This window comes from Silurus aristotelis (assembly GCF_946808225.1).
Source record: "Silurus aristotelis genome assembly, chromosome: 11".
Classification (NCBI taxonomy): domain Eukaryota; kingdom Metazoa; phylum Chordata; class Actinopteri; order Siluriformes; family Siluridae; genus Silurus; species Silurus aristotelis.
In genome coordinates this window covers 1,389,133-1,416,659 of record NC_139584.1, presented here as the reverse complement: position 1 = coordinate 1,416,659, position 27,527 = coordinate 1,389,133, and the positions used below count along the sequence as shown (strand labels likewise).

The following is a 27,527-nucleotide window of genomic DNA, read 5'->3' as shown; positions in this document are numbered from 1 at the left end:
CAATGAAGGAGTGCAGTGAGCTTGTTGCCCGTCGATCACGATGGAAACTGGATCCTGGTCGGCGTAACACTTTAAATATGCTGCAAAATGCACAGTCTGAGCCAAAGTGCCCCTGGTTTACAGGACACACAAGCCATGCACTGGGACATCAACAACAGTGCCAATACACACCACCACCATATTGTCTATCATTCAACTACCAGCTGCATGAGATGCCAGTAGATTGTTTAATGCTAAAGGGTGTGAGGTTTAAAGTGTGTGTGTGTGTGTGTGTGTGTGTGTGTGTAGATCATTAAAAAATTTGTGGGACCTGATGTGGACATAAGATCTATGATAACACATGATTTTTGAAACATCTCATTCCACTTTTGTTATAATAATTTTCACTGTTCTGGGAAGATGTTCCAGTAGACACTCTATAGAATGAGATCTTCCACTCCAACCCATGGAAAGCAGATCTTAATGGGGCACAGGGGCACTATGCTCGAACATGTGCTCGAACAGGCAAGAGATCGAAAGACATTCTCTAAAGTGCCGATTTATTGTTTAATACAAATTCAGAAGTGTCATAAAACTGTTGAAAGACAATTATACAATATTGAAGCTCTACTCATGCAATGAGAAATATACTGTCATTACTGTATACAGGATATCATATATTTACAACAACACACCATGATGATTATCGTGAAGTAACCCATAAACATAAACATAAACATAAACTATATAACACAAAAATATAGTGTCTTCTTGCATTCCATTTAAATTAAAACTCTGACCCTTACAATAGAAATTCATTATATTCACCATCAGATTATTATTGATAAAGATTTTATTTCTATAATTTATATCTCAAAAACAGGGTACAAACTATACAACTTAATTTTAATTGTCTGGCGTTTTTTTCTTTTAAATGGTGCTGAAATTTCTCCGTCGCAAAAAATTCGAGTGCGACTGATGCTTTCGAATAAAAAAAACAAAAATTCCAAAGCACAAGGCTTGACGTTTAAACGTTTTTTTTCTTGTGCATCTTTATTTCTAAAGTTTATATAAAGATAAACATATATTTCCTTTTTTGGTTTATAAGGTACGCAACAAAATAATAAAAAAAAATTACCCCAAGCCCCGCCTCTCACCCTTCAACCAATTGCGTGCCATATTCAACAAATTTGCAACCACGAGACGGTGTAGGAATGTGATATCAAGGCATTATTGCAGTACTGGGCTGCTACGGCAAGGGCTGCTCAGTGGTGTCATGGTGCTAACTCCTCCTCGGTCCCCTACGAGTAAATTTGCATGCTTTGGCCTCACCCAGTCCTTCCCAATATACCCTTTCACTACATCGGCCATGGACCTGTCGTTGGGCTCCGGCGTCAGCAGCCTGGCGAACATCTCCATACACACCGGTGTGAACCTCATCCACTGCGTGGGGATTTCAGTTGTCCCGGGGTCCTGCCGCCACTCAGCAAACTCCTCGTAAAAGCTGTCAGCACTTGTGCAGCTTTCCCAGGGGAAGAAACCTGTAAGGATGCAGAAAAGCAGCACACCAAAGGCCCAGGAGTCTAGGCTGGGCTGGATGCTGAGTGGTGGTGCTTTAGGATTTTCCTGGCCGTTCTCCTGCACCATGGCGCACAGCTCTGGGGCCATGTAGGGCAGAGTGCTGGAGATGAATTGGATCAGAGTACCACGTTTCTGCGTCAAGCCGAAGTCGGCCAGTTTAACATGGCGGCACTGGGAGTCCAGAAGAAGCACGTTCTCGGGCTTGATGTCACGGTGCACCAATCCCAGGCGGTGGATGAACTCCAAAGCACTGGCGATCTGCACAGCACAACGCTTTACTGCACACTCCAAGATCCCTACCTGCGGAAAGAAAGAAAGTCTATAATCTCTTTCCCGAAAAACACAAAAGTGTTGATTTAATGCTTGTGATCTCATTGCTAGTGATTAGCCAGTCTATAAAAGAGGTCGACCGATATTGATAGTTAAGTTGGATAACTGATTGATTAACCGATAGTTTTTTAAAATAGATACTGGATGATAATAAATAAATAAATAAATAAATAAATAAATAAATAAATAAATAAATAAATAAATAACACTCCAGCACTGAAAACAAACAGCACGTGGAGTCAGTGATTCGCCTCTAAAGGGTTCTCTCGTAATGATAGCTGACCGGAAGCCGGAAAAACTATCGGTATGGATCTTCTAGCAATCAACTATCGGTGCCAATTAATCGGCAACACCAATTTATCGGTCGACCTCTAATTAGTAATAATATACATTTTATTTTATTTGCAACAGAATAGTTCCAGTTTTTAGAATATGTTCTGACTCAGACATGTAACTAAACTTTTGGAAGCTTGTTTCAAACTTTTTTCTTTCATCACTAGACATTTTATTTCCTCTAAACTAAATACCAATACCAACTTACAACACATACACACCTCGAAGAATATATATTTTTATTATATCCCGATGAACTTTTTAAAGCTCACTTCTTTGTATTTGTTCCAGAATTCCCTATTTCGCATGGTCTCCTTATTTCTACATTCTTCCAGATTCCATGCTATAAATACATACTGTATATGGACAAAACTTTGTAAATATCTGACAATAAGATTCAGTTTTTGCTTTTTGAACAACGTATTCCAATCTCCATTTACGTTATAATAACCTTCATTCCCCTGGGCAGATGTTCCACTATATAATGGAGATGTTGCTCATTAAGTATTACAAGGGTGTTAGTAAAGTCAGGTACTGGTGTTCAATGGGGTTGAGGTCAGAGCTCTAAAAGCAGGAGATCTTCCACTCCAACTCTTGTAAAGCAGATCTTCATGGAGCAGGCTTTGTGCACAAGGACATTGTCATGCTGGAACATGTTTGGGTCTCCTGAGAATGGAAAATGTCTTGCTACCATATCCAAAGGCATCATGTATAAAATTGTGTTTTTAGTTTGGGGAAGAAACACATATGGCTGGAAATGTCAGGTGACCCAATACTTATCCCTGTGGTGTATATGTTACCATACAATATGTGATGCCCATCATAGTGTGTCCCTCAATGGTATCTAGTGGGAATGGGTTTCATATTCGCAGCAGACCAGAACCGAGTGGTCATTTTGATTTATTAGGCTTTTTATGGGAACACACTACACATTTACAAATTTGTCGACTGACAAAACGAATGTTGTAAATGGCCCTAGCTAAATGCTGGAACTGTCAATAAAATGTGGATCCACTTTGGAAGGCTTATCTTCTCTTTTAACATCATTACCAGAGACTCGAGAGACCCAGTCATGTTTCTGTGGCGTAACATTTTTGTGTGGAGCTCAGAGTTTCGGAGAATTTCACAGAGCCGAGGGAAGAAGAGCAGCTGTGTGGCTCGATGACTCACACACTCCGAGTTCCTCTCGAGCTCACACACATTGTTGAAATGTGTATTGAGCATGCACAACATGCATTCATCCAACAACCTGTCTGAGACATGATTTCTTTCATACCCATAGTTTGGGTGCGGGGGGGGGGGGGGGGGTGAACGTATGTGTGTGTGTGTGTGTGTGTGTGTGGGGTGGGGGGGGGTTGTAGATCTTTATGCACTCTGATTGTGACTAATCTCCTACTTTCTGTTGATAATTTAGCATTAATGACATGACTGGTGGTCTTGAAAATCTGAAATGAGTTTTATAAATGGATTTTACAGCCTTGCAATTAGAAAATGTATCTTAAAATAAAGCATCTTCAGAAACAGCCTTTATTTGCCAACCGTGAGTGTGTAGAGCCTGTTTTATGGGCCCAACAATGGCAGGTTGGTGGTTCTGGGGCTTGATCTTCTGATCAGTAACCAGAGCCCTAAAGCTTTCTCCTGGTTAAGGTCATCAGTCCAAAGTTTTTGGAAGAATCCATGCAGACACGAGGTTCACGTTTCTGTAGACAGTCACCTGAACCCAGTTTGATGTGAACATAAATAAGATCAAGTTTTTGTTTTAGAATTATATGCTATTAAACTAGATAGATAGATAGATAGATAGATAGATAGATAGATAGATAGATAGATAGATAGATAGATAGATAGATAGATAGATAGATAGATAGATAGATAGATAGATAGATTTTATTAATAAGCAATATTTTAATATCTCCTGAATAATATTGAACAGCATTTTATACTGAGGTCCTAGAGCTTGTTTATTTTATTTATTTATTGCCCCAGGAACTGGTTTTTTTTTCTTAATTGTATTGTCCGACTTTTGTCAGGCATTTACGCAGGAACCCTAATTATTTTAAATGTGGTAGAAGAAAAACTAAAAACTAAACAACAATTTGATAGTGTTTTAGAAAAAAAACATACTGCTACTGTTACCACCTAAATTAAATTGACAATGAGTATTTGATTTGTATTTATTTGATTTGTTTTTATTTTATTTTTATATACTGCGAAAAATCAAAAAATGTCATTAAGTGAGGAATATCATATGTTTGATCATTTGTAATTGCATTTAATGTATTGTAACACCAATGACAATTTCATTCATGATATTTGTTATATTAGTTATATAAAGAATAATTCTCTGAATTTTTTGACAAAATGTCTCTTGTCATATTCCAGATGAGCAGCAGCAGAACACTGAGCCATGAGTTACAGCATCTTCTATACCAGTCCCAATAAATTGCTTGTTTCTATACTAAATAAGTAATACTAATACTAACAGACTGTAATAAAAACTGATCGACAGCTTCTGGCCAATCAGAAACAGGAATTCAACAAAGTTTTATCATATCGGCAAAAGAGCCTTAAGGAACAGACTTTATTGTGAAGATGGCAAGACTGACCCGTGGTTTGATGATAGCGAACAGGTCGCGTCCGACCACCAGCTCCTGAGCGAATCCGTAATGCTCGTTAGACTGGAAAACGATTCCAAACAGACCCACAATACACGGGTGGCTGGACAGGCGGAGCGAGATACAGTACTCACGCAGAAAACCCTTCAGCTGCGTCGACGCTTTGGGTAGGACCTTCAGGGCCATGGGTGTCCCTGCCACAACCATGCCAGGCAAAAGAAACAGGAGACATCAGGATCAAACATCACACACTTCAGCACATAATGTTCTACATGGGAATGAGATTTTTAATCTGATACCAATCTTTACAGCTGCCTCGATTTGTAGGACTAGCAATAAATATTACATATAGTGGGTTTTTAATTTGCAGATAGAAAACAGAAATTAGGGATAAATCTGGGATCAGATCAGCAAAGTGGAGCTACATGCATTACATGAATGACACTATTTTACAGGTATTACATAGAACTTCATCAATGTCAGATTTAACTTTTACTGAGTAAATGGCTGCTTTACATGCAGACCTGCTTCATTACACTTAATATAATCACTGTTTTATAGATAAAAATAAAGCTTTTAGATCTGAGATTAGTTCGTAAGATTCACCTGATAGACTTGTGTCAAAGCGTTGGGAAATAACACACACTTTTCCACTTTTCAAACCGATCCAATTCCTAATAATATCAAAACTAGTGTCCCGTTAGCGATAACTTTAACATCATTTCTTGCGTTTTAAAAGTGAGTTTTTGCAATACCAGTGTCGTGATGCCGCACCACCTCCCTGAGATGAGGACCACAATGAATTGATTATATAAAGCCATGTTGGAAGGGTGTTGGGTGATAGACTGGGTTTGAGATATCTCAGGAGATCAGAGAAGTGGTTTGTCCTTTTTTTATCTTTTCCTTGTAGGTATTTCTTAAAAATAACTGTTGTTAAAAATACTGCTTGTTTGGGTCCACCCTGAGCATTATTCCAGTTTTGCATCAGCAAGTAAATACTGTATATTAAACTCAAGTCAATTAGGCTTTTATTGTCACTCCAACCATGTACAGTACAGTACAGAGTGAAATAAAACAACGTTTGCCCAGAATCTAGATAAACTGATGTAGATTTATGCTACATAAAACATAAATGAACAAAAAGCAACACAAAATTAACTGGGGCACGGCATGAAGTGCATTGTAATATATTGTATACCTCCTGTTCTGTGTTTTCACAAGAGTCACTTCCTTATTCCTTTAGCTATCAGTCTACCATATACACTATTAAACAAATTCATATAATAGTATTATACAAATTCATTTAATCCAGCTCCAGACTGGGTTTTTAGACTGGGTTTAACTGGGTCAAACATACTTAAAGACATGTAAAAAGTTCATATGCTCAATTGAAATGATACATATAATCTGCAGATTTTTATCAAACTCATCTTTTCATAGCAACACGTCAGTTGGTCATCAGGTAATTTGCAAGAATGGAATAAATGCTTGGTCCATCAATCCTGGTTCTATTTATCAGCTCGCTATCAGGTGTGATAAGGTTGTTTTTTTTTTTTAAATATGGGCCGCTGTTACCTTTCTGTCCAATATAGAAGACTAATTACACAAATGGTGATGCAGAACATTTCTTTAATTCCTGCTCAAACTAATGATTTGTTGATTTAATTAAGATCATTGAAAGCTTTATATTTTGCCATGTGGTGTTTGTACCTACCCCTGCAGCGGTGAGTAACTAGCAGCACACGCCCGTATTTCCCTCGCCCGATCTCCTTGATGACGTTAAAGTGCTCTTTAATCTCAAGGCGAGTCAGACTCTGCGCTGTGAGCTCCATCAGCTCCTCTATGGGGCTGCTGCCGTCCTTCACAGGGCCCAGCTCGATCATGGCTTTGCCTGGTACACCAGAAACCCTCTTTACTCCGTATTTCATCTCAAGGGCAAATTCATCTCCTACCAGTTAATGAAGACCTTCTGGTGCACAAAGCAGCATTATTTAACATTCATCTATATGAGATTCTGTTGGGATTTTGCTATAACTCCATGTAAAACTTTGAATCGATACTTTTCTCTGCATCTATTCAACACTAAATGGTACAGAACCTGATGACAGCTTAATTCACAGGAAGTTCATTTCACACTGAGATTTCACATTTGTTTGCGTTTTGTTTTATACTATAAAGTGCAATAAAAACATTTATTAAAAAAGCATCTGTTATTACTTACTTAAAATATAGAACCTGTCAAAAGTGTGGAAAACACTGTGTGGAGTCTTTTATGGTTTTTGAGACACATGTGCATGTTCCTTTAGTTTCTGTTCAACAATAACAGTAGGTTTCAGATGAAACTCATGTAGTACGTGATGTTCCACTTCACACGTTTCGGTTTATAATAATAAGAGAACTCATTATATACATGCAGGTCAAATGGTGAAAGGAATCCTGAACCAACGTGGCTCCCATTCCATATTTCAACACATATTCCATTTCATGGAACGACCTGCCCAGTCACTGCACCCAAGTCCTATTGAACTGCTCTGAGATGAACTGAAGCACAGGTAGAAAGAAAGAACATCTTTGGAGAGTTTTACAAGAGTCACAGCAAAGTATTTCAGCTAAATGTTTGGAGAAACGAAGTGTCGAGAGGATGTAAAGCTGCTCTTCATGCTAAGGGAGGATTTTTCACTAAAAATAAACAGGCACTGTAATAACTAGCATTATGATAATATTCAAGATTTTTATTTGTCACAAACAATGGTGTATACAATTTGCAGGGAAATGTCATCCTGATGTGCAGAAATATGTGCATTAGATAAAATAGATTATAAATATAAAATAAGTGAAAAATAATCAAATAAGAAAAGAGAAGATATGAGGAAATAGATTGGATAACGATAAATTGGTAGTTAAAAAAATTGCACATATATTTAGATGTGCTAAAGGGAAGTTCAGCATCTAATAGGGTATAACAATAACAGTGTAACAGTGACATGTTAGCCAATTTGGAAATAAATCAACTGAAAAATCAACCACAATAGATGTGATGTTATGGAAATTTTAAATTATAAAAAATATTTAACAAATTTAAGAAATCGCAATTTTTATCATATATTATTATATAGAACATAGAATGTGATGTTTAATGGCCCGTATCTATAGGAGAGCTCCAACATGTATTTATAAAGCACATTTATAAACTGTTAACTAAAGCATCATGCAAAGTAATAATACATATAAAACCCCAATAAATTCATGAATTCAAGAATCATAAGCAAAAACTAATATGCTTTAAGATGTAACTTAAACTCGTCATGATTCTGTGAGGATTTGATGTGGTGCAGTGACTTGATCCAGCAACTGAGGATACTTTATTTCCCTTTTGTTTTTAATTGTGTCCTGGAGAAAGTTAACTTAAAGCTTTATGAGCACCTCGATGGGCTGGACAAACGTTGAATAGAGATAAAAAAAAGAAAGTGAGGCAGTTTCTAAAGCCTGTAAGCTCTAATACATAAATAAATGAATTTAATCTATATGAGACTGGGAGACAGTGACGTGACGTGATGTGATGAGACACAAGCACAGAAGCAAACGTTTCTAGTTCCAGTACAAAACCATGCAGCTCCATTATGAACACATCTGTTCTACTTTATCCAACTTTATAAATGCATTATCTCTATAATGCCGCTTTCAGTAAATGTCACTAATAAATGCGCTATACAAATAAAAATGAATTTAATTAAACCCAATTAATTACATCCAGTTTATTATTCAAATCAAATTACAAATACTGTAAGAAAGTTACTAAACAGGCCTTTTGATATGTTTATTAAATTGATTATTTAAAAAAAAAACACTTCTGCATATGTGGAATTATATACATAACAAAAAAGTGAACTGAAAATATGTCATATTGTAGGTTCTTTAAAGTAGCTCATCAAGAGAATGCCAAGAGTGTGCAAAGCAGTAATCAAAGCAAAAGGTGGCTACTTTGAAGAACCTACAATATGACATTTTTCAGTTCACTTTTTTGTTATGTATATAATTCCATATATAATTCCACATGTGTTCATTCATAGTTTTGATGCCTTCAGTGTGAATCTACAATTTTCATAGTCATGAAAATAAAGAAAACTCTTTGAATGAGAAGGTGTGTCCAAACTTTTGGTCTGTACTGTATATTATATATATATATATATATATATATATATCTTGCCTACATTAAACATGATTACTAAAGTTTGGTGAAATTATATTCTGTTTTTTTAATTATTTAAGAAATGTTTCATCTATGGTTAGAACTAGGATTTTTATTTTAGTAATATTAATAATATTACATAATCTTCAACTAACTTATTATAATAATTTTTACTATTATACTATAATTATACTAACCAACTATAATACTACATTATTATTCAAATGCTTTAATTCAATATCACTATTAGTTTCACCTTGAATACTGTATCACTGTATTATTATGATTCCTACTACCGCTGTGCTACACTACGACTACTAACTAATTAATTAACTAACCAATTACTACCACCACTGATTATAACAGTGAACACTACTCGGAGGTGTTAGTTCTTATCAGTATTATTATGAAATTACTTATATTCTTAATTATTATACATGTTATTTATTGAATGCAACAAACATGCAAAAAAGGTTTATATGATCACAACATTACACAACTTTATAAAGTTCAAATAATTCAGAAATGGTCAAATTCCATGGAACTGTTCAATTCAATTCAATTCAATTCAATTCAATTCAATTCAATTCAATGCAATGTAATTTATATTTCATTGTACGCCCCTTTTGACAATAGACATTGTTTCAAAAATTGTCTTAACAAATATAAAGCAGATCTGAAAGAATATATATATATAAAGAATGTTATAAATAATAAGTTTGTTCCTCATAATTGTGAATTTGTCCCTGTTGAAAAGACAATCATAATAAAATGTAATATATATTATATTTTTAACATGTCCAGAACAATGTGCATAGCTGCAAATGTGGTTCTTATTCACAGCATTGGGAATAACAGAATATTTATGTAATATTTATGGCATTCAGTACGAAATTCTCAAAAATAAAAATCGTCCAATCCAGGCTCACGATGATGTCATGTAAGAGTTTTGAAACATGAGACCAATGATTTCAGTTTCAATAGCGAAATTAATCATTGGATCAAATTGCAAAAAAAACATCTTACTACTATTATTTTTTGTAGTATGCTACTATTGTTATAAGAACTACAGTATGACTGATACTATCACAGTAATGATGCTGCTACCATCATGATACTCCCGAGACTATTATTATAACTGTACTCCTGCTATTACCACTACTACTGTTGTTTCTAATATCATTCGACTAACCCTAGTAGTATGAATTCTATTTGATGTGTGCAGAATAATGTCCAGTACTGAAACATATAAAAGATATTCACTGCATGGAGAATGATTTATGCCATTCAATTCAAAATTCTAGAACCTTTCATCCCGAGTCTATTTGGTTGGAGGGAAAAAGGAATGACGGTATCATGAGTCTGTCTCTGAAAAAGGTTTTGAGAAATGAGACTGACGATTTTCCGTTTCATTAGTAAACTCAGTAAACTAAACTCTTTTTATGTTTCTACAAATGACACTGCAGTCAGACTGCTACATGGGTCATACAGCACACAGAACTAAAGACAAAGCAGCCGTGATTTAAGATTGAAATATTCACCTGCATGTGTCACATTATGGCATTTAACTGATATTATTATGCCTACTTTGGTTTGCTATGACAAATACATACAGGATTTTATAAAGAAGCTCCGTATTTATTTGGTTTGTGATATATTTGATTAATTACATTGTAATTATAATTGATTAATTATTATGTCTACATTTAAATCTTGCCAAAGCGTGTAGAACTCTGTAAAAGTCTGCTGCTACAGTGCATTTCTGTCCATTCCAAGAAAAAGAAACACACACACACACACACACACACACACACACACACACTTTGAATAGGCACAGGTTTATCTTACCTTGCACAGTTCGCTGTGTCTGATCGTTACGAGCGCTACAAGTCTTCCCTTTCATACCCTGTCTGTCTTTCTTTCTCTGGGTGTGAGATGAGGGAGGTGCTTCTCTGAAGCGTTGACTTTCTGAACCGGTGTAAACACTAAAGTAGCTGTAGCTGAAGGCTCACGTTGCCTCCTGCTGATTCCACGTAGATCCATGTTCTTTTTTTAGTTAGAAATGGGTGGATTTTGCTACATAAAATGAATTGCATTGTTTGAATTAATACAGAAGCAGGAACATCACTCCGAACTTCAACACTGCCTTTAAGCACATTTCTCTCAGTATCTGCTCCTGGTAAAGTTCATGTCTACACTAGAAAGCAGTGCTTTTAGGAAACGAGCAGTGATTATACATTATTATTGGAGCGATACAGTAGATATTGTATATTAGAAAGACCTATATTAAATATAAATTGGTTGAAAATACTAAGATACTAAGATATTAGGATTAATACCAAACGCTCAAGTCATATTTATTTCATCCTCCTTTTGCTGATTCACTGATGCTTTTTATAAATAAATTAACGAGTTTTATTCCACTGAAAATCCAGACAGACAGCTGTGCACAATACCAGACGGAAAGCAGAATATACATCACCAATGTATGACATTTACACCATGCTAGAATTACTCATAAGTGACAGTAGCACTGAGCTCTCAATCGTCGTCCTGAAGGGACATCGTCCACGGCGCCTGGTTTCCCTGGACACGTCCATCCATATAAACATACACGCACATGAACAGACTTACATTTCAGTGTTGACAGATGAACAGCCAGACAGTACTGCTGCAGCTGCAGGTTTATTTCCAATACATAATAAATACTGAGAGAACGAGAGAAATAAAGGAAGATTAATCATTTCTATTGGTGCTACTATTAATACTAATACTACCACAGATACTACACTATACTACTGCTGTTATACGACAGATATTTTTCCATTGATGCTAGTATTAGTACATTAATACTTCTAGTACAACTTTTACTACTACTGTTATTGCTGCTACACTACTTCTACTACCATACTAAATTTTGTATACTACACTACTAATTGGAATTCTTTTATAGTACAATACAACAACGAATACTACTGTATTTTAATTATTGAAAATGCTATACTACTACTGCCACCATTTATAGGACTATTACATTACTAATTCTACTAATACACGACTAGACTACTACCATTTCTAAATACTTCTAAATAGTACTGATACTATAATGTGCAACACCAGGTCAAAAAAAGTGGGGACACTGTGTAAAAAAAAATAAAAAAAAATGCAATGATTTGCAAATCTCATAAATTCGTATTCTATTCACAATAAAAAACGTATCCAGAGATGTAACTCAAAACATTTTAAGGAAAGAAAAGGAATTTGGAATTTAATGGCTGCAACAGGTCTCAATAAAGTTGGGGAGCTGAGGAGAGCAGTTCCTGAAGTTTTGGGAGAGGAATGTTGTCCCATGTGTGTCCGACGCAGGATTTTAGCTGCTCAACAGTTCTGGGTTTCCTTTGTTGTGTTTTTTGTTTCATGTCTCGACTGCAAGCAGGTCAGTTCAGCACCCGGACTGTTCTAATACGAAGTCCTGCTATTGTAATAGATGCAGTATGCAGTTAGCATTGTCTCGCTCAGGTATACAAGGCCTTTCCTGAAAAATTACTTTTTCTGGATGGAAGCATTTGTTGCTCTAAAACCTGTATATTGATGGAAGCTTTTGAAATGTGCAAGCTGGATGAGGATGGTGGTGTTTCTAGATCATGTTCACGCATACCTTCTTCTTTGCGTGACACAGATTTGACCTGCATTTGTGGTTGACATGGAAACAGTGATTGCTGGAGGTGTTCATGAGCCCATGCAGTGATTTCCAATACAGAATCATGAGTGTTTTAAAAGAAATGCCGTCCGAGGGCACGAAGATCACAAACATCCAACACTGATTTTTTTTTCTCTCGTGAACAAAGATTTCTCCAGATTCTTTTAACTTTGAATGATATTACGTTCTGTAAATGATTCAATATTTAACTGTTTTGCAATTTGATGTTGAGGAACATTATTTAAAAATTCTTCCACAGTTTGAAGATCTTTCAAAGATTTATGAAGCTCCACCCATCTTTAATTCTGAGAGACTCTGAAAGATACAGTATTTATACCCCAATCATCTCACTGACCTGCTGTTAATTAACACCATTAGTTACAAAACCGAATAATTAGAATAAAACGTACTTTTCCCAGACTTTTGTTGCTCCGTCGCAAGTTTTTTGAGACGTCTTGCAGAAATCTGATAAAAAAATATAGTTTTTTTTACTGTAAAATTGTAAATTTCCTCAGTTTTAACATTTGATATGTTTTCTGTGTTCTATTGTGTATAAAATATGGATTTTATGAGATTTGCAAATGATTGCATTCTTTTTTTATTTACATTTTACACCGTGTCCCAACATTGGTTTTATTACACTACTGAATCTTCTACTTCTGTGTTGTGGACTTGACCTGCTGGGGGTAAAGATGGCCAGTGTAGGGCATCATCCTGCCTCTGTGGACACATTTTTTGGTGGGAGAAGAGAGAAGAGCTTAATATAGTAGGCTTAATGACCAGGGATTTGAGAGAAGAAGTGTTTCCAAACTAGGATGAAAAAGGTGATGAGTTTCTCGCAAAGGGATCAGATGATTCCGCCTTGTCTTTCAGCCTCGTGCGAGACTTTTCCGTTGACAAACAGCAGCTCAGCATATCCCTGTATAGCTCACATTCTGTCACTCTGCACAGACTGGCATACTGAGTGTGCCAGTCTTCTGACCTAATGACCATCTGGGCTCTTTTTATCCAGCTGGACCTGATTTTGCAATTAGAAGCAGAAGGTGAGAAAACAAATTAGCACAGTCTCAGTCCGGGTCGTTGCATGGATTTTCATGCTGCCTAAATAAGGCATTGAGCCTCCACAGCGAAGCGCTCGATGTTCGAACAGGCTCACGTCAAGGATTAAAAAATGACTCATTTGTAGGCAGAATCTTGTTTTCACCATGTAACCCAAGTCTCAGAGTAACTCCACAAACGCATATGTGTGTGTGTGTGTGTGTGTGTGTGTGTGTGTGTGTGTGTGTGTGTGTGTGTGTGTGTGTGTTGGAGAGTCAAACCAGGAAGTGCAGTGTGAGAATGTCAGCTATGGTGTAACGGGATGATGAGGAAGGATCGTCATGTTAAGATCATAGTAGACGTATAGATGCAATCTACACACTATCTCCGGCCTCCGTCTCACTGTCTCTCTCACCAGCCGAGTGTGTGGTAGCCGAGTGTTGGGTTACGGAGTGGACGCAGCAAAGTGCCAAGTGGGCTTGATCAGAGAGGAACGAGAGAGGTCTTCTGGTAGCTGCTGAACCTTAAACTTGTTTGTGAACTTTTCAGTATCAGGTTCCGCAGCATAATTAAAGTTTAATAAACAGCATGTGTTTGAAGTCCACAAATCACTTTCTAAACTCGTCTGATGGAGATTTCAGAGAATTTTATAACAATTACAACAATAACAACTGAAAACTACAGCATTTTACAGAGATATTACAATCGTCCTCCGGATAATAATTTGTTACTATTACAGTAAAATTACAAATAAAAAATGATAATAAAAAATTTAAAGTATTAAAATAACTTACACCAAGAATAAGTACATTATTGATGAGTAAGCGATTTTTTTTCTGATTACTTGCATTTTAATTGACTGTACCTCAAAATATTAATTTTAGAATAATAAAAAAAAATTTAAAGAGCTCAAATTTACATGTTTTCCCTGAACATTTTATTTCATATAAAATAATTTTTTCATTTTTTTATTTTGAAAAAAAAAAAGTCTCTCTCTCTCTGTGTGTGTGTGTGTGTGTGTGTGTGTATATATATATATATATATATGTGTGTGTGTGCAAATAGCAAATAGCAAACATCACATTCCACATTTAGTCTCCATTTGCTCTAATAATTAGCTCCACTCTTCCTCGAAGATGTTCTACTGGATTTTGGAGTTTGCTTGTGGAGATTTTTGGAGATTCATTCAGCTATATGTTTGTTAGTAAAGTCAGGTAGTGATGTAGGTGAGAAGGTGAGGAGGTTCTGGGGTGCAGTCAGTGTTCACATTCATTCATGTTCAATAGGGTTGGAGCTCTACAGCAGGAGATCTTCATGGAGCAGGGCTTTGTGCACGTGCTGGAACAGGTTTGGGTCTATAAGTTCAAGTCACTCCCTCTTTGCTTTAACAGTTTGACATTTCAGTGTCCATATTGTATACATACATGCCTTATGAATGTTGTTGCACTGTTCATAGTGCACATGTTATTTATTTAAACATGGTTGCGAATCCTGAAAAGAGACACTGATTAATGGCTCATCGCTCGGCCCTCATCACACTTGTACCATTTTCAGCGAGTGTGTGCGAGAGGAAATGATCTGAGCAGCTGCACTCGAGGCCGATTTCATTTCACATACTGAAAACATACTGAAAATCTCCAACAGTAATTTAAGTTAATTCTAAAAAAATTTTAAGCCAACAAAGCCAAGCATAATAATTAATAATAAATAAATAATATTCGAGAACTTTACGTTCTTCTTGGCAAGAAGAAAAAAATTCCCCAAAGTACAGACATTCCTTTAAATGTCACAACACATTAAGAATGCTTATGCTCTTCCACCATACACATAACGTCTCCCAGTTATCACGAACATGATTCTGCAGGTGCATGGGATACAGAAAATGCTGCAAGCTGTCTAAAACGTCGAACCACTTGTTTAGAAACTTTTTTGCTAAACCAAATGCATCAGCACCAGAATTCACAATTTAATTAACTTTACAGCAATTATTTAATTCTCCCCATTTCTTATTTTAGTTTTTAGCAATTGAAGTCATTTCTGTTGATTATTTGTCCAATAAATCAATTTGTCATAAACAAAGGAATCATGAAACCGGAAGTTTAACCCAGACACAGGATCATATGATAGGCCTCTGTATGCGGAGTGAGTTTATATCGCCATCTAGTGGTAGCACTGAATAAGTGCAGTGTGGCAATCGGAAAAAGTTTTATATTATTTATAATATCATTAAAATTTAATATAATATTATATAATATATAAATATTATTATAAATATTATAATATAAAATATAACGTTGTGCGGTGTAGTGGGCAGTTCAGTAGCGTGATGTTGGATGTCCATAAATCCAGACAGACAACTGAATATAAAATATGCAACAATAATATCAATAATAATGGTTTTGGAGGTGAAGAAGAAGAAGAGAAGGAGAGTGAGGACTGAACGAAGAATAAGATGGTGAAAACTGAAGGAGGAAGAGTGTAGTGTGAGGTTTAGGGACGAGGTCAGACAGGGGCTCGGTGGTGGTCATGAGGTGTTGGGTGATTGGGAAACTACTGCAGGAGTGATGAGGGAGGCAGCTAGAAAAGTACTTGGTGTGACATCTGGGAATAGAAAGCAAGACAAGGAGACGTGGTGGTGGAATGAGGAAGTGCAGGAGAGCATTAGGGGAAAGAGGTTGGCAAAACAGAAGTGGGATCGACAGAGTGATGAGAAAAGTAAGCAGGAGCACAAGGAGATGCGGCAGCAGGTGAAGAGGGATGTGGTGAAAGCCAAGGAAAAGGCATATGAGGAGCTGTAGGAGAAGTTGGACACTAAGAAAGGAGAAAAGGATTTATACCGATTGTCCAGGCAGAGGAACCGAGCTGGGAAGGATGTACTGCAAGTTAGAGCAGTAAAGGATGGAGATGGAAATGTGTTGACTAGTGAGGAGAGTGTGTTGAGAAGATGGAGGGAGTATTTTGAGCAGCTGATGAATGAGGAAAATCAGAGAGAGAGAAGGTTGGATGATGTGGAGATGGTGAAGCAGGAAGTGGATAGGATCAGTAAGGAGGAAGTGAGAGCAGCGTTCAAGAGGATGAAGAGTGGAAAGTCGTTCGGACCAGATGACATACCGGTAGAAGCGTGGAGATGTTTAGGAGAGATGGCAGTGGAGTTTTTAACCAGATTGTTTAACAGGATTCTGGAAGGTGAGAGGATGCCTGAGGAATGGAGAAGGAGTGTGCTGGTACCGATCTTTAAGCATAAGGGTGATGTGCAGACCTGCAGTAACTACAGGGGAATTAAGTTGATCAGTCACACCATGAAGTTATGGGAAAGAGTAGTGGAAGCCAGGCTGAGAGAAGAGGTGACCATCTGTGAGCAACAGTATGGTTTCATGCCGAGAAAGAGCACCACAGACGCCTTATTTGCTTTGAGAACGTTGATAGAGAAGTATAGAGAAGGACAGAAGGAATTGCATTGTGTGTTTGTGGATTTAGAGAAAGTGTACGACAGAGTGGAGAGAGGAGTTGTGGTATTGTATTAGGAAGTCTGGTGTGTCAGAGAAGTATGTGAGGGTGGTGCAGGACATGTATGAGGACAGTGTGACGGAAGTAAAGTGTGCAGTAGGAACGACAGACTGGTTCAGGGTGAGGGTTGGACTTACATCAAGGATCGGCCCTGAGCCCTTTCTTGTTTGCAGTGGTGATGGACAGGTTGACGAACGAGTTCAGACAGAAGTCTCCCTGGACTATGATGTTTGCGGATGATATTGTTATTTGTGGTGAGAGTAGGGAGCAGGTTGAGAAGATCCTGGAGAGGTGGAGGTACACGCTGGAGAGAAGGGGAATGAAAGTCAGTAGGAGTAAGACAGAGTACATGTGTGTGTGAATGAGAGGGAGGGCAGTGGAGGGGTGCGGTTGCAGGGAGAAGAGGTGGAGAAAGTGGAGGAGTTCAGGTACCTGGGGTCAACAGTGCAAAGTAATGAAAAGTGTGTTAGAGAAGTGAAGAAAAGAGTGCAGGCAGGGTGGAGTGGGTGGAGAAAAGTGACAGGAGTGATTTGTGATAGAAGAGTATCTGTGAGAGTGAAAGGGAAAGTTTATAGGACTGTGGTGAGACCTGAGATGTTGTATGGATTAGAGACAGTGGCATTGAGTAAAAGACAGGAGGTGGAGCTGGAGGTAGCAGAGCTGAAGATGTTGAGATGTTCGTTGGGAGTGACGAGGATGGACAGGATAAGAAATGAGTTTATTAGAGGGACAGCGCATGTAGGATGTTTTGGTGACAAGGTGAGGGAGGCGAGATTGAGATGGTTTGGACATGTGCAGAGAAGGGACATGAATTATATTGGTAGAAGAATGCTGAGGATGGAGCCACCAGGAAGGAGGAAAAGAGGAAGGCCAAGGAGGAGGTTCATGGATGTGGTGAGGGAAGACATGCAGGTAGTTGGTGTGAAAGAGGCAGATGTAGAGAACAGGGCGGGATGGAGACGGATGATTCGCTGTAGCGCCCCCTAATGGGAGCAGCCGAAAGAAGAAGAAGAAAAAGAATATCAATAATAAATAAATAAATAAATAATATAATAAATAAATAAATAAATAAATTATATAATATAATTATATTTTTAAAAAAAAAAAATAAATAAATAAATAAATAAAAACTAAAACAAATAAAAGGCATATCTATCTATCTATCTGTCTGTCTGTCTGTCTGTCTGTCTGTCTGTCTGTCTGTCTGTCTGTACCAGTTTCATCTCACCCCTTGATATACGTGAGATTGACCCACATGGATATAAATTCTCACAATAACAACTCTCTCTGTCTCACGTTTGTCTTCCTCTGTGGTTGTTGTTATGATCCACGGTCTATAATTTCTTAATCTGTTTTTTTACTCATGTTTTTGTTTATACTTCTGCACTGTATTGAACTTTATCTGCACTTAAATCTGCTCTATTCTCTTTACATAACAAAATATCCCATTTCTTTAACGCTTTAATATAATAATACTACTACTAATAATCATAATAAATCAATTCATTTTGCATAAATACCATGCTGGTTATGTAAAAACAATTCATTGCACAATCCTGTGGTGTTTCTTCAGAACTTCCTGTTGTACTGCTGTACATTATAAAGCCCTGTGGCTGTGTGTTATGCTGCTGCTGGGTTTAGATTATGAAACCGTTCCTACTGCATTGTGGTTTGCAAATACTGAGGAAATAACTAATAAAGCCTTGTCTTCTCATGTTCACGTTTTGGTGTGATGGAACGCGACGATTACAGAATTTCCGCTTCCTTTTTACAAATGTACTCGAAATCCCCAGATTTGATCACGTTTTGTGCACATTCATGTGGCAATCTTTAGAAAAGAGGTCATTAGAGAAAAAAAAAGGTTCACACAAGATTCACTGTTTCTGTTTATAAAAAAAAAAAAAAAAAAAAAAAAAAACTTACAGTGAAGGTATTCAGAACCTCCACACAAGTTCCTGAACTCCTGCGACCTCATGGCTTGGTTTTTGCCCTGATATGAATGTTCAGGTGTTTTGACATCACATCCAGTCGATTGAATCAGTCACTAGTCAACTGCGATGTGTACAAACATCACGAAACAGATCCTGAGAAATGAGAAGCAACTGAATATTATTTATTATCTGATTCTGAACGATGTTTTATTGTGGAAAATGACCGGATTTTCTCCTCCACATGTGTCTATGACTCACTGTTGATGCAGGTCATGATGCCTCATGTCACATGACTTACCTCCATCCACTACCTTCTTAAAGGAGCTCCGGTCACATGACTTACCTCCATCCACTACCTTCTTAAAGGAGCTCCTTCACATGACTTACCTCCATCCACTACCTTCTTAAAGGAGCTCCTTCACATGACTTACCTCCATCCACTACCTTCTTAAAGGAGCTCCGCTCACACGTCTTACCTCCATCCACTACCTTCTTAAAGGAGCTCCGCTCACATGACTTACCTCCATCCACTACCTTCTTAAAGGAGCTCCGGTCACACGTCTTACCTCCATCCACTACCTTCTTAAAGGAGCTCCGGTCACATGACTTACCTCCATCCACTACCTTCTTGAAGGAGCTCCACTCACATGACTTACCTCCATCCGCTACCTTCTTAAAGGAGCTCCAGTCACATGACTTACCTCCAGCCACTACCTTCTTGAAGGAGCTCCGGTCACATGACTTAACTCCAGCCACTACCTTCTTAAAGGAGCTCCGGTCACATGACTTACCTCCAGCCACTACCTACTTGAAGGAGCTCCGGTCACATGACTTACCTCCAGCCACTACCTTCTTGAAGGAGCTCCGGTCACATGACTTACCTCCATCCACTACCTTCTTAAAGGAGCTCCGGTCACATGACTTACCTCCATCCACTACCTTCTTAAAGGAGCTCCGGCCGCTAACACATAATACATTACTGCTAAATTCAAACCCCCAAGAGAGAAAAATGAACAAACAACAACACAGTGGATTCACGTTTATTATTATATTTACAAAATATCATATTATTTTATTTTGTTGTATTTATCCTCCACACATTAAAGACCAGTCCGGGAAAATATTGTCCCACATTCAACCAAAAAAACAAAAAAGATTGGGGATCACTGATTCAGTGTATTCAATATATAACTAAAAGTATTTTCCAACCCACATGCAGTTCCTCCCCAAACTGTAACAAAGTTAGAAGCACACAATTGTTCCAGACGTCTTTGGATGCAGGAGCATGACATCTTCACAAACGTGTTCCAGCATCACGATGCCCCTGTGCACAAAGCCAGCACTTTGAAGATCTGCTTTCCATGGTTTGGAGTGGAAGATCTAATGTTATAGAGCTCTGACACTCAAACACCTTTGGGATATATGTGAACTGCACCCCAGGCCTTCCCAGCTTCTCACCTTCTCACCTCCTCACCTGGAAACAAAGCTTCAGAAAAATGGAAATATCTCGAATATAAAACATACTCTGGGTTCTGAGTTTTGTTTACTCCAGAATTCCATACGGGTTCCTTCATTATTAATGTACAATGTTGAAAATAATCAAAATTTTGAAATGAGTTTATTAGAGGGACAGCGCATGTAGGACGTTTTGGAGACAAGGTGAGGGAGGTGAGATTGAGATGGTTTGGACATGTGCAGAGGAGGGACATGGGGTATATCAGTAGGAGAATGCTGAGGATGGAGACACCAGGAAGGAGGAAAAGAGGGAGACTAAGGAGGAGGTTTATGGATGTGGTGAAGAAAGACATGCAGGTAGATGGGGTGAAAGATGCAGATGTAGAGGACAGGGGGGTATGGAGACGGATGATCTACTGTGGCGCCCCCTAATGGGAGAAGCTGGAAGAAGAAGAAGAAGAAGAAGTTGGATCAAAATACAGAATAAACAATGGAGGAGAAGGTGTGTCCAAACTATTTATAACTCACTTACAATGATTCACTGACTGAGACATGACCTGCGCAGGAAGTTTCACATCAGTGACCTCTGAGTTCTTTGTGTTTAAATGCTCTTTGACTCCCCTGTTCCTCACAAATCTGAAGTTTAGAAGTACATGCTAAGCTATAACACAGATCCTGGGTGTATACAGAAATGCTAGCACACACACACACGCACACACACACACACACACACTAATAAATTACAATCCTGCATTTAATATCACAGTGTATTAGTGTTTTGTTCTGCAAGAAAATATTTACGATTTAGGCAAATTATGATTGTGATTTGTGACACCATTATCAGAAATCAACCTTCTCCACCCATGTTTACAGTCTCTCCATTTTTTACAGGCAGGCCTCTGGTTTTTAGTGTGGACAGAAAAAAAAAAAGAACAGCTTTGACATTTCAACATCTTTCCGATAATACGCATCAGCACACGCCCTCGTGGCCCCCCACTGCCGGGGCCTCATTCTTACACCAAGACCCTCTTTGGTGCCTCATGTGATGTGAAACATTTTGAAAACAGGAAACCCAGTGTGTGCAAGCCGTAGGCCAGTGACGGGAAAGTGAAATTTAGGGGTTCCGTTTTGCAAGAAAGAAGAACTTCACGTGTCGCTTTGCGGGAAAAAGAAATTGCCTGCTTCCTCTAACGTCGCCCTTCTACACTTCTCAAACAATAGCTGGTCTGACAGGCTCTAAACATAACGCCTGGCCGGAAACAGCCGGAAGGTCACCTGGGTCAGAGCGTGTTGTTCTGAAAACGTGTAAACTCCCTCAACCCTTACAGCCTGCTCTACGGTTCACACTTAAATCTGAGTTTAAACGGATCAGAAGAACTAAAAAGAATGCCAGAGAGTCAACAGAGACATGGCATGCTTGCAGCCGCCAGCAGGGGGAGCTATAAAGCAGTATATTTGTGCACCAGTGTATTTTAATTAGCTTGTATAAGCAAGAAATCTCACAGCTGTCACAGCAGATCTTAATCCCTCACTCAAAAAATAAATGCAAATAAACAATGTGAAAGCACCTGCATGACAGCCCAGTTTCAGTGTTTAATTTTATAATCAGGGGTAAAGTCAGCTTGGTCTGACCAACTGCAGGCCACGCTAGACCTTTGCTAGCTGGTAAGTATTGTAAAGAAATTTTTTTACAACAGGTTTCTAAATTACAGATACCAATGATAGATTTTTATGAAAACTAGACAGCATTAAGACAGAAAAACCCAAACATTTATTTACATTGTACGTCTGGAAAAAACACATCTGCCAAATGTCGTAAATACTAATTATTTATTCGGGTAACAAGGAGGCTGCTGGAGAAGATGGTTGGTCCACCTGGTGGGTTGCTTATGTTTTGGTATCTGGTAGAAGATTTATTGAAATAATTATAATATAATAAAATAATCTGTATTTTATATAGTGCCTTAAAAAAGCACTTTTTAAGCATCAGATATGAAAAAAGAATGATTGAAAATAAATAATAATAAATAATAAATTGAACAATATTTAAATAAAATGAGTAAATAAACATCATCAGAAAAAATCACAAAGATTAAAAAATAAATAAATTACAAATTACTTTTTTTTTTTTTTTTTTTATTTATTTTACATTTATGGCATTTTGGTAGAAACTTTTACTGAAAATCTCATTTACGTCTCATACACCTGAGCAGTTGTGGATAAAGCCCATCTTTAGCAGCTTGGTGCTGCTGGGATTTGACCACTGGATGATATGATCTTGTGAGTAAAGCAGCAGTTTTTTGTATTTTTGTGTAGATTGTGAGATGATTGTGCACCGGTTCTGCCCTTCCATAAAGCAGATCTGCATCTTCCTAACCTCCAGGTTCTAGTGTACTAAATAAATACATTTTTCTCTGTTGCTTTCCAACGCCGGCTGGTCTGGATGAATATCCAGAAGGATTATAATCACACACCTGGGGCGATCTCGCTTCTTCTGCTACTATGCCTCTAGCAGCTCGTGATGATCAGCTCTCGTTCCTTTTAAAGGTCATTCAGTGTTCATTCACAAAACCAAACAAAAAACACAGCTTGTCACATTATCTGCTTCAAACGCTTTGATCTCGATCTGCTTGAACAGCAAATGGATTGTGTGTGTAGTTTGGGGTTTTCCTGGTTCTAACACACCAGCTCGTGGATTATTATAAAGCTTCTCCTGATCTTGTGTCGGGGAAAAAAACACTCAGGTGTGGATTTTTAAAAATTCCAGATTCATGCTCAACTCATGAGCATCCTCACAGATCGAACGTGTTACGTATTAACTCTATGGACAAAAGGTTTTTGAACACCTGACCATAAGCTTGAGATTCATTCAGCCAGTTAGTAAAGTCAGGTACTGATGTAGGTGAGAAGATGAGGAGGACTGAGGTGCATCAGCCTTCACAGCCATGCAGGAGATCTTCCCTATCTTGAGTTTACCATATAAAACCGATCTTCATGGAGCTGGCTTTGTGCAGAGGAGCATTATCATGCTGGAACAGGTTTGAGTCTCCTAGTTTAACTGAAGGGGAAATTTTCACAACCAAAGACGTCTTATACAATTGTGTGACTTTAAGGGAACAGTTTGAGGAGGAACCTCATATGGATGGAAAAGTCAGGTGTCCCAATACTTTTGGCAATACTGTGTACATTAAATCAAGAAAAAGCCACATATTTTGTTATAGGAATATATTCAATACACATTCAAGACATTGTACAATTATCTTCTAACAGCACACCATGTTCCACCCAATATAACGTCTCGCGGTGGTACGAGGAAGAAACCATGAGAGGAACCAGGCTTAAAAGGAATCCCATCTTCAACATGGTACGTTTTATCCCTTGCTGATAAACACACTGCTATTTTTAACTACTAAGTGGGAGTGATAGTCAGGCGGTATTAAGGATTGTGTTATTATTTTACGTATAAATTATATAACACATCTCCTAAAGAACATCTCAGATGTTTACTCCATTTAATGGCAGTTGATTTTTATGACACGAGGCACTCGAGCAAAAAGCCCACGCTTTGATTTTTCTCCACGTGATCCCTCTCAGGTCAACAACAGACGCTGGTACACGCCAGACTGGAGTGTATGGTTCCCATAGCAACAGTGTGTAGCTGCTAGACACAACATGAGCAGATGGGGAGCAAAAATATGGAAAAGTGGTTCCATTACACAGGATGGTGTGATGTGTGTGTGTATATATATGAAAAAAAAAAAAAAACATAAAGACTTCGATATCAGTCAATAGCAGTGTGTGTGTGTGTGTGTGTGTGTTTGTGTGTGTGTGTGTGTGTGTGTGTGTGTGTGTGTGTGTGTGTGTGTGTGTATGTGTGTTTGACCTCAGTGGTTTGTTCAGTCAGCACATTGAGCTCAGAAGGTTATATCAGTGAGAAAGCAGAAGGAAATGGTTTAACACAAAGCATCATTCTGCTGAAAGCCTTCTGCCTTCTGCCTTCTGTCTTCTGTCTTTCTAGGAAGGACGATCGATCAGCACATAAAACATTCACACATCCGCCCTTTCGCGGAAACACGGTTTTTGGCTGTGCGGAAATAGAAAGTGTGTGTGTGTGTGTGTGTGTGTGTGTGTGTGTGTGTGTGTGTGTGTGTGTGTGTGTGGTTGAGATAAAGAGATAGAAAAAGTGAGAGAAAAGACCCTGGAAGGCAGAAAGACAGATACAGACAGACAGAAAGAAGAGAAATAAGGGACTGAAAGAGAGAAAGAGACAGAGAGGAGAAAGAGTGAGCGCAAGAGGGGTGAGAAAGAACGAGAGTGAGAAGAGAGAGAGAGAGAGAGAGAGAGAGAGAGAGAGAGAGAGAGAGAGGGTGAGAGAAAGTGGAGAAGGAAGACAGAGAGAAAGAAAAAAGGAGAAAACATGAGAGTGAGAGGGGTGAGAAAGAAGTAAGAGAGAGACAGTAGAGAGAGAGAGAGAGAGAGAGAGAGAGAGAGAGAGAGAGAGAGAGAGAGAGAGAGAGATGACACTATAATAATGCTGACAGGTTTGGTTTATTGTTGTTGTGGTTGGTGTTTGGTTTCTGTCTTCTTCCTGAGAAAATTCCCAACTCTGTTTCTTCCCTGCACTCGTTCACCTCTCGGCCGTGTCACTCAGGATGCTTTAGATTCCCCGAACACTTCCTGATTCAAATACAAACATTCAGCATTTTATCTTCTCACAGAACTGTTGCTAACTCTTAGCATTAACTACAGACTGCAGCTAGCATGATTAGCCTGACGTCTTTTTATACAGAGACTGTGAAAGATCTGGAAACAATATAAAAAAAAAAAAATTGGCAGGAAAATTTAAATTGTACACAGTATGTGTGAAACTTACACAGAAAACACTCCATAGTGCTTTTCTTTAGTTTGTGATTGTGTTTGATTTGCCAGATTCATTCAACATGTTAAAGGTTCCTCAAAAAAACACTTATTAACTGCTTCTTAACTCAAAATCAAGACACAATTTCAATTTATTTTTATAAACGTTTTAAAAGTTTGTGGACCATAAGGTTGATATGTGCTTCTATTTGAACCTCCAATTCCACATTTAATCACCATTTACTGTTATAATAAGCTCCACTCCTCTAGGAAGAAGTTCCACTAGATTGTTTTGGACATTTGTGGAGATTCATTGGTCCAGTTATTAAAGTCAGGTAGTGATGTGGGTGAGGTGAGGAGGTCTGGGGTGCAGTCACATGAAGTCACAACCTTTATGTTCAAGGTTGAGGTCAGAGTTCTATAGCAGGAGATCTCTAAATCTTCATGGAGTTGGGGTTGATGTTCTCACCTTCCCTTTTGGCAGTTGAATTCATATAGAAACTGATACAAGGACAGAAAAAAGCAGTGGCTGTGGGTATGGGTAGCTTTGGCTATATGTTTAATTTACGAGACCTGTTGCTAACATCTAACATAAACTACTTATAGCGATTCTCAGTTGCTCTAATGAACAAAAAATAGCAATACATACCCTCATCTGTACTGGTGGTAATGGGTATAATGGGAATTTTAATGTTGATTATGGAACCTTTAATGGATCTTAACTACTAGGAATTGTTTGCCTAATGGATACCATTAATGACCTACAGAACAACATGTAGAAGGGTTCAAGCTCAGTAATTAAGACATAGGAATTTGGATCAGAAGGTCACAAGTTCAAATCCCAGGTCTACCACTGCTGGCCCTTGAGGAAGGCCCTTTAACCCTCAATTGCTCATTTGTCAGTCTTTCTGAATAAAGGCTTCTGCCTACACGCCATAAATGTGTTTACTTTTAAGGGAAGTGGTACCTTAGTGGTGAAGGCATTGGACTTTGGATCTGAAGGTTGTGAGTTAAAATCCCAGCCTCCCCAAGCTGCCACTCTGGTGCCCCTGAGCAAGGCCCTTAACCCCCTTAACTTCTCACTTTTAGTATGAATAAGATAAAGGTATGTCGCTCTGGAAAATGCCAAATGCTTTAATTGGTATCTGTTGAACACCAGTAGAGACCATAAGCATGGTGAGACCACTGAGCATCCAGATTCCAGACATTTTCTACAATGGTTTCATAGGATTGCTAAATTAATTTAAAACACACTACATGATGGAAACTGTTTGTTTATGGTTTAACAGTTGTTTGTTATGATATTTGTAGCGGCAACCATTAGAATTTTTTTTTCTAATGTTTTTCTAGAAACACACAGGAATCCAGGCAGGACCAGATAATCCGATGTTCCAGATTAACCATAATAAATAAAATAATAGGTGTCATGATAATGAGGTGTTTCGCAAACATCGTGTGTATCGCATGTACCGTATATTTTCTAGGAACTTTCCAGAATATTTGGACGTAGCATGAACAATGTCCTAATCACGCCGACCTGCAAAACCATCATTACATCACATGTTTTCAAAACCTTGCAAGAACGTTATTTTTGTAACGTCACCGCTGTTGGAACCTGATGAATACATTCTGTTCTCAGGTTTTGGCTGATGACTGCATTAAAGCCTGTTTATGCACCAAAAACAAAAAACAAATCAATAATACAAGCAGTGACTCAGGGTTTCCCAGACCTCTGCTCACACGCTGCAGTGCATCACATCTTTTCACTTTTTAAGAGTGTGTGTGTGTGTGTGTGTGTGTGTGTGTGTGTGTGTGTGTGTGTGTGTGTGCGTGTGTGTGTGAGAATCTGGAGCCAGGCCTCGTCCCGATTTCGGCACACAAACCGGGTCGTGTGAATCTGGCGCCGTGATAAAGCTCTAAATTAGCCTTTCACTCAGAGCCTGTTTGTGTCGCTGTGAAAAGAGCGATGCTGAGAAGGAAGCGAGAGTCTTAAAGGCATTGCTCGGTTGGTT

At 38.2% G+C, this 27,527-nt stretch overlaps 1 protein-coding gene and 1 long non-coding RNA gene across 2 annotated transcripts; one reads left to right on the top strand and one right to left on the bottom strand.

Moving 5' to 3' along the window:
* Positions 1-522: 522 nt before the first annotated feature.
* Positions 523-11,016, bottom strand: LOC310733782 (serine/threonine-protein kinase SBK2). The gene is made up of 4 exons (XM_083555182.1): positions 10,876-11,016; positions 6,553-6,729; positions 4,830-5,032; positions 523-1,860 (listed from the first exon to the last, which is right to left on the bottom strand). The coding sequence occupies exons 1-4, from the start codon at positions 10,928-10,930 to the stop codon at positions 1,210-1,212; spliced, it is 1,086 nt and encodes a 361-aa protein (XP_083411308.1). The 5' UTR covers positions 10,931-11,016; the 3' UTR covers positions 523-1,209.
* Positions 11,017-22,268: 11,252 nt separating this feature from the next.
* On the top strand, positions 22,269-27,205 carry LOC310733699. The gene is made up of 3 exons (XR_014535865.1): positions 22,269-22,323; positions 23,929-24,022; positions 24,253-27,205. It is a non-coding gene; the product is annotated as an uncharacterized lncRNA (long non-coding RNA).
* The last annotated feature ends 322 nt before the right edge of the window (positions 27,206-27,527 follow it).

Bases quoted from the DNA above. Each gene is read 5' to 3' on its own strand.
- LOC310733782 (XM_083555182.1), bottom strand. From the start codon at position 10,930: ATGAAAGGGAAGACTTGTAGCGCTCGTAACGATCAGACACAGCGAACT. The intron at 5,033-6,552 runs GTAGGTACAAAC...TGGTTGTGGCAG, and splicing joins AGTTACTCACCGCTGCAGGG to GGACACCCATGGCCCTGAAG. The intron at 1,861-4,829 runs GTCAGTCTTGCC...TTCTTTCCGCAG, and splicing joins TCGCTATCATCAAACCACGG to GTAGGGATCTTGGAGTGTGC.